Source organism: Carettochelys insculpta, chromosome 31 (genome assembly GCF_033958435.1).
Source record: "Carettochelys insculpta isolate YL-2023 chromosome 31, ASM3395843v1, whole genome shotgun sequence".
Classification (NCBI taxonomy): Eukaryota; Metazoa; Chordata; order Testudines; family Carettochelyidae; genus Carettochelys; species Carettochelys insculpta.
In genome coordinates, this window is record NC_134167.1 from 11,046,461 (window position 1) to 11,060,287 (window position 13,827).

General features: G+C 43.5%; 1 protein-coding gene across 5 annotated transcripts in view; it reads left to right on the forward strand.

Annotated features, from left to right (window-relative positions):
• Positions 1-690: 690 nt before the first annotated feature.
• C31H2orf42 (chromosome 31 C2orf42 homolog) overlaps positions 691-13,827 on the forward strand; it is a 28,755-nt gene continuing 15,618 nt past the window's right edge. The window contains exons 1-6 of one of the 5 annotated variants that reach the window (XM_074981671.1): positions 3,083-3,142; positions 4,995-5,200; positions 6,617-7,451; positions 9,865-9,975; positions 10,298-10,402; positions 12,991-13,095. In XM_074981671.1, coding sequence (XP_074837772.1) covers positions 5,156-5,200; positions 6,617-7,451; positions 9,865-9,975; positions 10,298-10,402; positions 12,991-13,095 — 1,201 coding nt within the window. In that variant the 5' untranslated portion in view covers positions 3,083-3,142; positions 4,995-5,155. Of the gene's footprint in view, positions 745-1,005; positions 3,143-4,994; positions 5,201-6,616; positions 7,452-9,864; positions 9,976-10,297; positions 10,403-12,990; positions 13,096-13,827 lie in introns of those variants that run through there. The other 4 variants (XM_074981673.1, XM_074981674.1, XM_074981670.1 and 1 more) reach the window with 4 other exon arrangements.

Consider the following 13,827-nt stretch of genomic DNA (forward strand, 5'->3'; position numbering starts at 1 on the left):
TAAGCCACTTCTCAAAAAGGTGGTGGTTGGTTTGATGGAAGGATTCTTCCACGGATCTACTGCTGTCCCATGTTCCTTCTAATTTTTTTGTCTGTGGATAGAACAAAGTTGTTTGGAATAAGGCATATGCAAATTGCACTACCCCTAGAAACATGCTGCTGGCTGTGGGTGGATGCTCTGCTACTCTGCAGGGAAGCACCTGAATCGCTTCTGGCTGTCCAAGTGCTAGATTATGCATCTCGGGGTGGGTTTCCTCCTGTGAATTAGGCATTAGACTAATGATGTGTGGAACCTCTTGTACTCTCTTTCAGCCGGAGCTAAATGCTTCAGGGCTAATGAATAGAACAATTTTGAGCAACGTGCCCTGTTGTCCAGCCCTAGCTGCTTTAGGGGTACCTGGAGGGGATCCTGAATATCGTGGCTCATTATCTACTCATTTGCTTTTCACACATACACAGCCATTAACTCACTGGTACTAATTCAAGATCGTTCCTTGATGAATTACACGCCAAGCACTAATTAGCCGGAGCTTCTCGCAGCACTCCTATAAACGTCCCTTCCACCCGCTGACCATGAGAACTACTGCTCCCATCATGCACTGCCTCCCCGTCACATGGGGGGGGTGATGGCCCAATGGGAGCCGCCGTTACAGCCGGGGCCTCCTGGCCGTTTGTAAGGAGCCATGGCGGAGGTCGCTCGCTGACTCCCCTCGGCTGGGACCCGAGGCCCGGGAAGGCCGCCCAGGTAAGGTCGACGCGAGGCCAAGACTCGCTCAGGAGGGGCCCAGCTGTGGCACACCCGTTCTCGTAGGAACAGGAAGTGACATCAGGGTGGCCGGAGAGGATATTGGGAAATAAGGGGCGGTCAAGGGGGGGTGTTAGGCCCCTCTCTCCGGGTCCTGGTGTGGGAGAAGTGGTGACTTCAGCTCGTGTCGCAGCACCCTGATCACATCACGGTGGCACGTGTGTCCGCGTGACGTCAGTAACGCCTGTGCGCTATGACGCAGCCCGTGTAACTGGTGGTGCAGAATTCGTAATGTTAATGTGCCCCCAGGTGATGTCATCGGTGTAGTTGCGACGATGCTATGGTGACGCAGGGGTGGAATGGATGCTGCAGCCCTCCTGTGATGTCATCAGTGTTGCTGTGACATAGCGGTGTAACTGTGGCACCCACGTGCCTATGTGATGTTAGGGATGCAGCTGTGTAACTGTGGTGCTGTGATATGTGACGCTGATGTAGCTGTGATGCTATGGAACTGTGTCCCCGTGTGGCACTAAGCTGCATTATCAGAACGTGTACCTGTTGTGACACAGTGATGTAAAGATGCTCCAGCACATATGGCTGTGTTTGCTGGAAACAGTTGATGTCATAATGTTGCTGCGGTGTGACATCAGTGTCATAGCCCAGTGTTTGGCCTTTTCATGACACGATGTAATGGTGCATGTGAACAGGTTGTGGGTCCTTCATCACATTATTGTATGGTAATGTCATATACTTTGGCATAGTGAGGGTGAGGTGATGATGCCAAGAAGACACTACTGTGTGGTCACCAAATTTGCATTTTTATGGCAATTTCACAACATCTCTGTGCACCCTTGATACTTGCTACATTGTGAACATCAAAAACTACTTTGCCATTGTATCATGCTGTGATGTGAGGTCCCCATGAAATGCCACTGTCAGGTCATTGTTGCTGTAATGTTACACTTTCCAGCCAAGGCTATGAATACCCCTGAGTTGGGGGTTAGTTTAGTTGGCTAGACAATGTGCTCGTGTTTGTTAAAAGAGACATAGATCTGTGATAATTTTAGTACAGGTAGACAAATTGTCTATGGGCACTGTGATACCTAAACCTGATCTGAAATGAGGACCTTCCAAATGATAAGGTTTTAAAAACACTAGGTGCTTTGTCTAAATTGATGTCTTTACTAACATTAGCACCAGCACTTCAATGTTAGCAAGAGTTGGCATGCTGATCGAGGACATTGTATGCTATGATTCATCTGATGTACTAGAAGCGGGAGGCAAGCTGCTTCTTGATTATGCTGAATAGGCTCTGGCTTTGGGCGCCAAGCATATTAACAATGCAGCAAAACTTTGAGTCATTTAATTTAGGAAGATCTGAAAGCTGTAAATGCTTTGAATCAATCTATTCAGTCTAGCTTGTATCCTTTGCTCCAACATTAGATGGCTCTTCATATAACTGGATAAGTAGGTTTCCATGCATAGTGCTTATATAGTTGTAGAAGACTCAGTTTAATTTCCTATTTACAAAACGTTGGCAGATTTCAACTATCTTATTAAATTCATTTATATTGTTAACGGTCTCAGCCAGGACTTATTCTCTGACCAAATCACTTTGGTTATATCAAGCCTTGGAATGCTGAGATTTTTTTTTCAGTAAGTTTCAGTAAATGTTGATTTCACGGTACACACTGAAATCAGTGCAAAATATTTCAATTGATAATCAAATGGGAAGATAGGCAAAGTAAGAAAAATGCTGTTTGAGAACATATTAGAGTTTGATGTAAAGGTATTTACTTTCTATTTTTTTACACATGATGTTGACAATTTGTGTTTTAACACTTACAGAGCTTTAACTTTTTGAATATTATTATCTCTTGTCATTATATCATTTTGGTGTCCTCCTGTCCTCCCCAGAGCACAAACAGTCTCCTGCAACTTAAAATTTAAAAAAGCTTTACAATGGGTAACTGACATAACTAGTCAAAATTATAAAGAAATAAAAATCTAATTCTGACGAGCCTAGTTTGTTTTGTATAGAATAAGCCATTAGATTACTTGGTCCCTCTTGTTCTTTTGCTAACGTGCTAGCACATATTAATTTAAATCCCAGTTTATACATTCTGTGCCTGGACATCTAGTATGTTCCAGAGGTGACTTTCTGCCAGGTTATTTGTAGATCCAGGTACAACCCTCTGTGCACCTGTGCTCTGTTGTGATCTCACAGCAACAGCATGACAGCCACCAATGAATCAAATGGAACCTTTTTATTATGACACCTTTAAAGGCTAAACACTGGTCAGAATTCCAGAAAGACTCAGAAGTGTCAGATCTCACTGTTTCCCACCCATCCCAAGCACAAGCACAGAGTCCAAACAAGACGTTCTTAGCTGAAAATGTGAGTATAAGTGATAGCCTGTGCTGCTTTTCCTCTGAATAAAGTGTCATCAGTGTTGTTGGGTGACAGTGTGGTGGTGTGTGTGGATGCAAAGTTGAGATTTGTAATCCTGTTGTATATAATGTTTACCTTTTGGTCTGCACCTCCCAGCCTGCTGGAAACTCCTACATAAAAATATGTGAATGTAGAAAATAGGAGATTACCACAGATCTTCACCAGTGTTCCCTCTAATTTTTTTCATCCATGTGAGGAATAAATTTTATATGCACCGAGGCATGTGCAGGTATGGGCAGCTGTAGGTGCTCTGCTAATCAACTGGCAGCATTTGACTCTCCCCTGGGTGGCTGCTCAATCATTCATCTTACAGGGAATACTGATCTTCATCTTTAGGGCTCTGCAGAACTGTTTGTTCTTTCATCTCACTACCTTCTTCCTCCCTTTTCAGTGCTTGGTGTTTTCTTGCCATAATTGCTCCTTGTGTCTTATAGTCACCTGATCTTTTGTGTCATCCCCTTAGTTTCCCTTACACCTGGCACTGAATCATTTTTTTTTAATAAGCAGTAAGGACTGTTACCTTTCTTCCTCCTAATTCAATTTACCATCAGCCACCTCCTGCAAGCCACATGCAGAACTCTCTCGTTTAGCCCATACGTACAAGCAAGAATCAGGGCCTTCACGCTGGAAGGGAGACTGCCCTTGGGGCAGGAAGTTGGCAGTCATTCAGAAAATCAGTGTACAGTTCACTGCTCAATAGTCAGGAGGAGGCAGACTTTGGGCATGAGCCCAGAGCAAATCCTTACTCTTTGGAAGCGTCTGGCCAATTGTTAATGTCCATGTAGCGCAGAAAGGAGGATTTTTTTTTTAAATCTATATTTAAGGATGCATTAATAAGACCCCTGATGATAAATTGTATGAAAGTCCATGTTTCTACCTTAGAAAAGAGCTGAGACAACCCTGCTAGATTTTGACACGTGGGCCCAGATCATCAAAGATATTTAGACACCTCCTAACTCCCACTGTAATGTGATTTAAACGCTTGCATACTTCTGAGGTGCTGGTACTATTCAGATTGCTAGCAGTCCTTACTTTGAGTTGTGTCTGGGACCTGCTTTGCCTCTAGCAAGTTTACAAGGGGCTCATACACCTGCACATTCACTAATGTGATACATGCCATCAAGTGCCAGCAATGCCCCTTTTCCACGTACAGTAAACAAACCAGAGGGTCTCTGTGCCGAAAGTTAAGTGGGCACAAACCAGACATCAAGAAAGGGCACATACGCAAACCTGTAGGGGAACACTTTACCCTCCCTGGACAGTCAGTAATGGGTTTAAAAGTAGCCATTCTTCTACAAAAATTAAAAAAAAAGTTCAAAATTTGATTGCAAAGGGAAATAGTTGAATTGGAGGTTATTTGCAAATTCAGATCTGTACAGTTTGACCTCAATAAGGATCTTAATTGGTTAACCCTTTGCAGAGGCAACTTCCACTTGATGGACAGTTACATCTCCCTATCAGCTACATTGATTGACCACAATCAGCCTGACTGATCAGCCTCATTTACAATGTATAGTAACATCTTTCCTTTGCAGTAATTTTCTTACATTTTGTGCCTTCGTATTTCCATTCCAATCCATCTAAGGAAGTGGGTTTTACCAGTGAAAGTTTATGCCCTAATAAACCCGTTGGTCTGTACAGTGCTACAGGACTTCTTGTTGTTTTGATGCTTATATAGCCATTCCTGATTTACAACTGGGAGGAGGCTCTTGGTTGTTAGAAGACCTATGTGAGATTTAGGTCTGAATGATAAGATCCCTACATTGTAAGAATGTCATAGCAATGCTGTTCTGATCAGGGTTTTAGGGTACATCTAGATTATGTGGACGATCGATTTGATCTGAGTCAATCTTCCAGAATTTGATTTCACATGCCTGGTAGAGACGTGCAAAATCAAACAATCTCGGGTCAGCAGTCGACCACTGTACTCCTCAATCTTGCGAAGAATAAGGGAGGCCCATGGGAGAGTTTCTTCCATCAACCTCCCACTGTGAAGATGGCCAGGTAAGTCAATTCTGTCTATGTAATTGCTCTACCTAGAACTGCGTATCTGCAATCGACTTACCGGCTTAGTGTAGACCTAGCCTTAGGTTTAGGCCTTGTCTGCACACACAAGTTGTATTGCTTTCATTTTATGTAGGTATAGCTAATACAGTACAACTCTCCTTGTGTGGCTGCGTTTATACCAGTGTAAAAGTGCTTAGAGTGGCACGGCTTTTTCCCACATGGTGCAGTGGGAAGAGGAATAAACTACACTGATATCAGGTATCTTTATGTTGATGTAACTGAATTGACACCAGGGTTGTAGTGGTATAATTGGTAAAACTCACACCTCTAGTCAAAATATTTACAGTGGTACAAAAACTGATCGTAGACCACGTATGAAAGTGCATGGAGTAATGTTATTGATATAAGCCCCTTTTTCAGCTTAAACCAATTTTTACTGAAAAACTCCTGGATTTTACAAAATTTTTTTTGTTTCTGTTTTAATTTTTGCCCTATTTTTGGTCATTCAAATGTATGAGAAACCTTGTTAGGAAAGTACAATACACTGCCTGCAATATATGTATTATGATATTAGTCTGCGTGCATATGCAAAGTTGCCTGTGGAAATAAGGCAGTGTGTTTGTTTAACGTGTAGACTAAGAGGCACGCATGCAAGCTCTGAAATGTGTGCTCATTTGAACATTCAGAGGAATCGCACACCTACTATGTACACTTTTTGAGGCTGTTAGCAGGTAACAGTTTAAAGACCTGACATGCTAAATTGGGCAGAAATTGAATACAGTATATCAGAATTCATTTCAGAACACAAGGAAGTATTCAAAAGTTTTAAAGATACAAATCAAGAGAAAAGGGTTGAGTGTACACTTCAAGTCCAGTGGCCCAATTCTCAAATGTAACTGTAGGCTAACAGCTCTAAGTTTACAAAAGTATGCTGTTTATACAGGTGAAAAGCTATTGTGGGGATTAGAGATCTATTGTATTGTTAAATTCAGAGGTGGCAGTGTGTTTTGAATTCTGCTTTAGGTCTGCAGTAAACTACATTTAATTCCATTCATCAATAACACAAGCAAGGATGCTCTTTGAAACATAATTCTTAATCCTTTCTAATAATCAAATGATTGCGAACACCCAGCCTGATCCACTGGCTGGGGTATTAGATGGAGACTTTGACTCTGTTCCTAGCTGTGCCACTGACCTGCCGGGTGACTTCAGGCAAGTCACTTTTGTCTGCTTTAGCTAGAGCGCTGTTGAGGGCAGGGCTGTCTCTCACTTTGTGTTTGTACAACCCATAGCACACCAGAGCCTTGAACTCTATTGAGATCACAAGGTATGATTGTAATACAAATCAGAATAATACAATCAGCTAGGAAGCAAAGCAGCTTTATTGACTTCCTGACTTGCATTGTGTTTCAGGCTCCCTGGAGGATGGACCCAAACTCAGTGAGAACTAAAGTCCCAGCCTTCTTGTCAGATTTGGGAAAAGCTACACTCAGGGGCATAAGGAAATGTCCCCGGTGCGGCACCTACAATGGCACCCGAGGGCTGAGCTGCAAGAACAAAACCTGCGGGACGGTCTTCCGCTACGGTGCCCGGAAGCAGCCTGGTGTCGACGCCGTGAAGATCATCACAGGCTCAGATCTGCAGATCTACTCGGTGCGGCAGAGAGACAGGGGGCCGGACTACCGGTGCTTTGTGGAGCTGGGGGTTTCTGAAACTACCATCCAGACTGTGGATGGAACCATCATCACGCAGCTCAGCTCCGGCCGCTGCTACGTCCCGTCTTGTCTGAAGGCAGCTGCTCAAGGCGTGGCAGAAAACCAGTGTCAGCACATCAAGCTGGCTGTGAACTGTCAGACTGAGGCCACCCCTTTGACCTTGAAAAGCTCCGTCTTAAACTCCATGCAGGCGTCCCCCGAAACTAAGCAAACCATCTGGCAGCTGGCGACAGAGCCCACCGGCCCGCTGGTGCAAAGGATTACCAAGAACATCCTGGTGGTGAAGTGCAAGGCCAGTCAGAAGCACAGCTTGGGCTATCTCCATGCTTCCTTTGCTCAGAAGATGAGCAATAAGAACGTGCCGGAGCACCGGTTTCTCTGCTCGTGCCAGACTCTGAAATCCAGCAAGGCCGGCTCAGCCAAGGAAGAGGCCACACAGAGATGCATTCACTTCTTCGCCTGCATCTCTGCCTTTGCCAGTGATGAGACCTTGGCTCAGGAGTTCTCGGACTTCCTCAGTTACGATTCTAGCGGTAAGTGGGGCTAGCGCAGGGGAGGGTTCGAGTGACAAAGCAAGCCCAAGGAGATGGCTGGAGTGGTGGGGGGCGGGGGGAACGAGAGAGGGTAGGGTTTGGTGAGCAGCGTTCAAGCTGATGGGTAGCGTCGACATCAGTGGCGAGCAACCTGTGGCCCATGGATCCCCGGCTGCCCCCGTCTCCTACGTGCCTCTCGCATACTGTGGCACTGGAGCCCTACACTTCCTATGCCTCCCCCTCCCCCCAAGGCCGGAACGCTACAAATCAGCTGCTTGTGGTGTTCAAGCTCTGGGAGAGAAGGGATGGAGCATGAACCAGGTGATTTGCATGCTCTGAGTGTGCCAAGGGGAGGGAAAGGAGCAGGTAAGTGTGGGACTCTGGTGCCCCAGTGCGAGAGAGGCATATTGGAGAGGGAATGGGGGTGGGGGCTGCAGGTGGAACCCCAGTGGGCCACGGGCTGCTGCAGCCCACTTAGATGAAGGATGGGCTCTTGTGCGGCCCACTCACCATCCCTGGGTGCCTATCCTTGGTGTACAACGAGGATGGATTCCCTGAACCCTGCTGTTGGCTCCCCATCACATGATTGCTACACCATGCCTGCTGCAGAGCATTTCTGTCTCTGGCTCAGAAACCCCAGGTAGTGTGAGCAGATCAGAACTATAGCAGAGATATCCCAGTCCCCACCCTTCAGCCTTGATTGTTCACCACATCCCCATGTAAGTAACACTTTACGGGAGGAAGTAGAAACCTTGCATAGGTGGTCTGGATTGGGAATACTGAGTCAGGCAGTAACACAGCTGATTATTGCTGGCTGGCTTCCTTCTGGCTGTGTGCCCTACCTGGAAGAAAACCAAGCACCCAAGAGGGGGAGGTAGATACCACTTTCTTGTGGGGATACCTAAATGGGGTGGGAGCATCTCTCTTTTCAGGAGTAAAGAGTACACAAGACCAATGAGGATTTTTGAGTAGGGAGGTGGATTTGGGCCTGTAGTAGCTGTGTGTTAAGATACAACAGTCCACTAATATTAGTGATATTAGTCCAATATTAGTGATCCTAACTAACAGAAAGATTTATTCCCAATATAAACAGGCACGACTCTGACTTGAATAGGAACTGTCTATGCTTGCACCACGGCTTTGCTGATTTTCAAAATACGGTTGGCCACACTTGCTAAAATCCAAACTCAGGTTAAACCTCTGGCGACTGTGGGAATAAATCTTTCTTTTAGTACCATAGCGGTTGTAACAGCCATACAGAGCTGTTTGATATCAGTTAGGATCACTAATATTGAAGCAAAAAAGCTTGGTACGCACAAGGAATGCAGACCCAAGCTCAGGGTTCCGTCTAATTTTTTCCAGTGATGGGCAGAATAAATGTTGGTACATGTACAAAGGCACATTTGGATGTGCACTACAAAGATAAATACATGCTGCCCATTATGGGTGGCTGTGGATGCTCTGCTGTCACCTGGGTGACACCTGAATCTCTGCCCAAGTGCTCAGCTTACAAGAAATACTGCCCAAGCTTACACTGAGATCTTATCCATGTCTGTATTCCTTTTGATTTGTCCTGCCCCCTCCCCACTTTTCATATCCTCACATTTCCCTAATAGCAAGTGTTACTGTTAAAATGACAAAATGCTTTTAGTTATGACCCTTTCCCCATCATCCCTCACCCTGTTTTCACTTTCAGCTTGTCAAATAATTCTGTTTAGGGCTGACCAAAGTTGTTTTAATCCTGAGAGTTGTGCGCATGTAGGAAATAAGCTCTTTTCTCATTGTAAAAGATGAGATTTTTTTTTTCACACCTGTAACATAAAGTATGTAGCTTGTTGACAGTCCACGATCCTTACTTGTGTGGTCAGGGATTACTCATGTGAGTAAGGATTTACAGAAACAGGCCCCTTGTTAACATGGAGGGGTAGCAATGGTTAGAAATGAACACAGCTGCAAATGTTTGAAAATACGGACCCTGGTCTATATTTACAATACTACAGAAGATCGAACTGCTCAGGGTCCATCTTCCAGGGTTTGATTTTCTGCATCTAGTGTGGACGTGCAAAACTGAGCTCTCAGGGATCACAGTCTTGCGAGGAGTAAGGGAGGTCGAAGGGAGAAACTTTCCCTTTGACCTCCCCCTGTATAGACAGACAAATTAGCTGAGCACATACGCAGTTGGTATAGCTAGAATTGCGTATCTGCGGTCGCCTTTCTTGGTCTAGTATAGCCTAAGGTTAGATCTTGCACTTTCACGTGAATAACATCACACATTACTGAGTTTCATTTGTAAATTTGTGTGTAATTTAAGCAGGGGCTTACATGTTTGCAGGATCAGACCCAGGCTGTTTCATTAACTTTGTGCCTAATGATAATTGTTGAGTTATAAAGACTTGAGGGTTGCTTTTTCTAGGTCTCAAAGGGATCATAGTGCCCCAGTTAGTTTGCCAGCCTGAACCCGCTGTCCAGGCTGGAGAGCCCACTGCTTCCAAGCCAAAAAAGAGGAAAAAGGATGAAGCCTCTAGTAAGTGAGCATTTCAGTTCTTTAATACGGGTTTCAGGGGGTGTTTGCAGGTTGGATCAGATCATTGTTGATCTAGATGACCATTTGAAATTTCGAACCAGCCTATGATTTTTATGGGATTTTATGAAACTAAATGTTGCCTCTGCCTCGTTTCTGTGTGCACTTAGTGTGCTGATTGATAAAGGTGGAATGCACCTTGTCAATTCCATCCAGTGCAAGAGGATCTCAGTGGTGACACTTGACTGTCAGAAGCTACTGTTTCAGCTCTGCAGATGGTGTCGCTAATGAGTGGAAACTAAAGCTCTTTTCAACTGCATCTAAGGTACACAAGGAAATAGCCTGCTCCTGGCTCAAGATCCAGCCAACAGCAGTCTGAGGAAAAGTGGACTGAAAAAGCCAACTGTTGCCTCTTCACTAAAAAGGCAAGGTAAGTTTCGTATCTGCAGTCTCTTTCAGCCATAGGAGCAGCAGAAATACATAATGGGTGAGAGGAAGAAAAATGCTGCAAACCAAGGGCCAGATCCTTTGCTGTAGTGCTTTCGGATAGCCCCATGGAAATCAGTGGAACCATGCATATTTACACCATCTGGTGATTTGACTCAAGTTGTCATCAGCCATGTAAAAGAAACATTATGGGCCTGATTTTCCTCATGCCTATGCCGGTGTAACACCATTTATGTCAGTGGATTAACTTCAGGTTTTCAGGATATGTCTACAACTACCCGCCAGATCAATGGGCTTTGATTGATCCAGTGGGGCTCGATTTATCGCACGTACTATAGATACAATAAATCAACCAATGTGCGCTCTCCTGTTGATTCTGGTACTCCACCAGAATGAGAAGCATGGGCTGAGACAATGGGAGAGTGTTTGCCCTCGGACTCACCAGACTGAAGGCACGACAGTAAGTAGATCTAAATGTGCCAGTTTCATTATTCGCATACCTGGAGTTGCGTAACGTAGATCAGTGGTCCACAGTAATGTAGACTAAGCCGCAGTGGAGGGAGACGTTAATCAGTCCCTGTATTCCTGAGCTCTGGTTCTGTGCTGCTTTTCTGTAATTCCTCTTATACACTGGCAACGCTAGATACCTGAATATCAGCATCTGTCTGCAAGAAGGTGCTGACTCTTTCTCTTGTGTAGCTGCTTTGGTTTGTTCCTTGTCCTCTGGAGTTTAAAAAAAATGTTTGTGGAAGAGATAGTGTTGTGTTTATAAAAAATAAAACATTTGAAGTGGTTTAAGATGAAACTGAACAGTTTGGCCCAACTGGAACAGAAACCCAACTTCCGCTTTTACTGTGATCTCTCCACTGTGGTTCATCTCCCAACTGCATGTCTGTGTGTGATGATCCTCGGCCAAAAGTAATGAATAGAAGCATTTTACACCCACCCAACAGCAAATATTTATACAAAAAGACAAGCCAGGTTCTGTCTTCTGTTCTTCTAAAGTCTGGGGGCCTGACTCTTCTCTCCCTTACTCCCAAGTTACACCGGTATAGTTCCACCAACGCCAGAACACTCAACTCCTGGCTTTCTTGGGTTGTTTACACATGTCTAATGTAGAACTATTTATTTTCATCTCGCTTTAGTATTGCTTATTTCTATATATATTTAGGGTTATTTCTGTTTATTGTGATAGATACTTGGGGATGTAAGGCTCAATCCAATTCCCATGGAAAACTGTTAGAGATTTTCCATTGACATTAATGGTATTTGGAAAAAGCTTTTATAAAATCAGCATTTTCTTTCCCTATTTATGCAGTTTTCTTGGTCACCTGAAACTCACGATTGCCTTCTGTGGTTTGTTAGAACTGTCTTAGTGTTCTTTTCTTGTTACTTGTTCGAGGAAAGCGTTAAAGACTGAACAAATCAGTTTTCCTTTTCTCTGCTTAAAAGCAATTGAAAATTAAATTAAATAAATTAAAATTAAATTAATTAAATTAAAGTTACTGTATGAAAAAGAGGACACCCCTGCAAGGGAGTGTATCTGTATTAGTATCGACCAACTCACAGTATATTCATGCATACAGTAGAGCTGAGTGAATAATATATTTTCAGGTTGAAGGCTGACAGAAAAATCAGAAGGAAAAAAAACCTGGTTTGATTTTTGAACCAAGTAAATTTTTTTTTCATCAAATTGACCTAAAATGTTTTCATAAAATCCTAGAACACTAGAACTGGAAGAGGCTTTTAGGGGTCATCGAGTCCAGTCCCCTGCCCTCACCGCAGGACCAAGCACTGTCTAGACCAACCTGGATAGATGTCTGTCTAACCTGTTCTTAAATATCTCCAGTGATGGAGATTCCACAACCTCCCAAGGCAATTTATTCCACTGTTTAACCACCCTGACAGTCAGGAAGTTTTTCCTAATGTCCAGCCTAAACCTCCCTTGCTGCAGTTTAAGTCCATTGCTTTGAGTCAGCCTGAATGAGTTATTTGTTCTTTTTCTGTTTTGGCATTTTTCATCTTTTTTTTTTTTTAATAAAGTTTTGTTTTTTTTCAAAGCTGACCTAATTTAAAATTGAAAGGCAGTCTTGAAATGAAACTGTTGAAACAAAATCTTTCAACTCGTACATTTTCTTCCCTAGCCAAAGCTGTTCATAATTTAGACCAAATTCAGACATAGTTTTGGACTCTGCAAAATGCAATTTTTCAGCAAATAAACCCCAACACGTACTTCACTGTAGCTGTAAACCCCCTGAAGATGAGGTTAACAGTGGGAAAAAATGTCTTCTTCACCACAGCAGAAATGTTGCTGTTGTACTGTGTTGTACTCTGCCGCTTATATTTCTGATTTGCATTAAGTGAAGAGCTTGAAGTCTACATGTTTGGGAAACTGCGATGATAAATATACTTGGATATATGCATGCACACGGAGTGCTCCTGGTGTGTATTCAACATGAATCAGGCCTTTCATTGCTTCCTTTGGGAACGGCCTCAGGGAAATGAAGAATGCTTATCCTCTCTGTTTAAAGAGAGTAGTTGTATGTAATGAAGGATTTCCTTTTCTTTTAGCCAGTAATCAGCTGCTGGATGAGTCACAGGTGACCTTGTCTTTCCAAGAATGGCTGGCCAGTGTCACCGAACGGATCCATCAAACCATGCATTACCAGTTTGATGGTAAGTGTTGTCTTGGCGTCACTTCTTGAGACTCTAGAATCTTGCCTTGCTCCTACTTCATTCTTAAAGCTGTGAAATAGTGTAAGTTGTGACCAGTTTTAAATATCTCCTTGGTCAAAATTAGACGTGCATGTGGTGGGGTGGAGCCAGTGTTTCTTGCAATTGTTGTGTGTTTGTGTGTTTTTAGTCTTGATTCTTGGGTATAGGGAGGCTGTGGAATCTCCATCACTGAGATATTTAAGAGCAGGTTAGAAAGACCTCTATCCAGGATGGTCTAGATCAGTGTTTCTCAACCACAGGTATTTGCACCCTTGGGCATACATCGGGGTCTTCCAAGGGGTATATCAACTCATCTAGATATTTGCCTAGTTTTATAACAGGCTACATAAAAAACACTAGTAAATTCAGTACAATCTAAAAGCTCGTTCAGACAGTGACTTGTTTCTACTGCTTTATATGCCTTATGCTGAAATGTAAGTACAAAATTTCTGTTCCAATTAATTTATTTGATAATAAGATGGTAGAAGGCAGCAAGATTTCAGTAGTCATTTTCTGTGATATTTTTGCATGTTTTTGTAAGTGGGTATTTATGTGAGGTGTAACTTGGTGGTATGCAAAACAAATCTGACTCCAGAAAAGAATACAGTAAAGGGGAAGGGTTGAATGGCACTTTTTATAAGACTTCAGATTACCTTGGGACCATGTTTCTTAACTGGTCATAGGCATATCCCT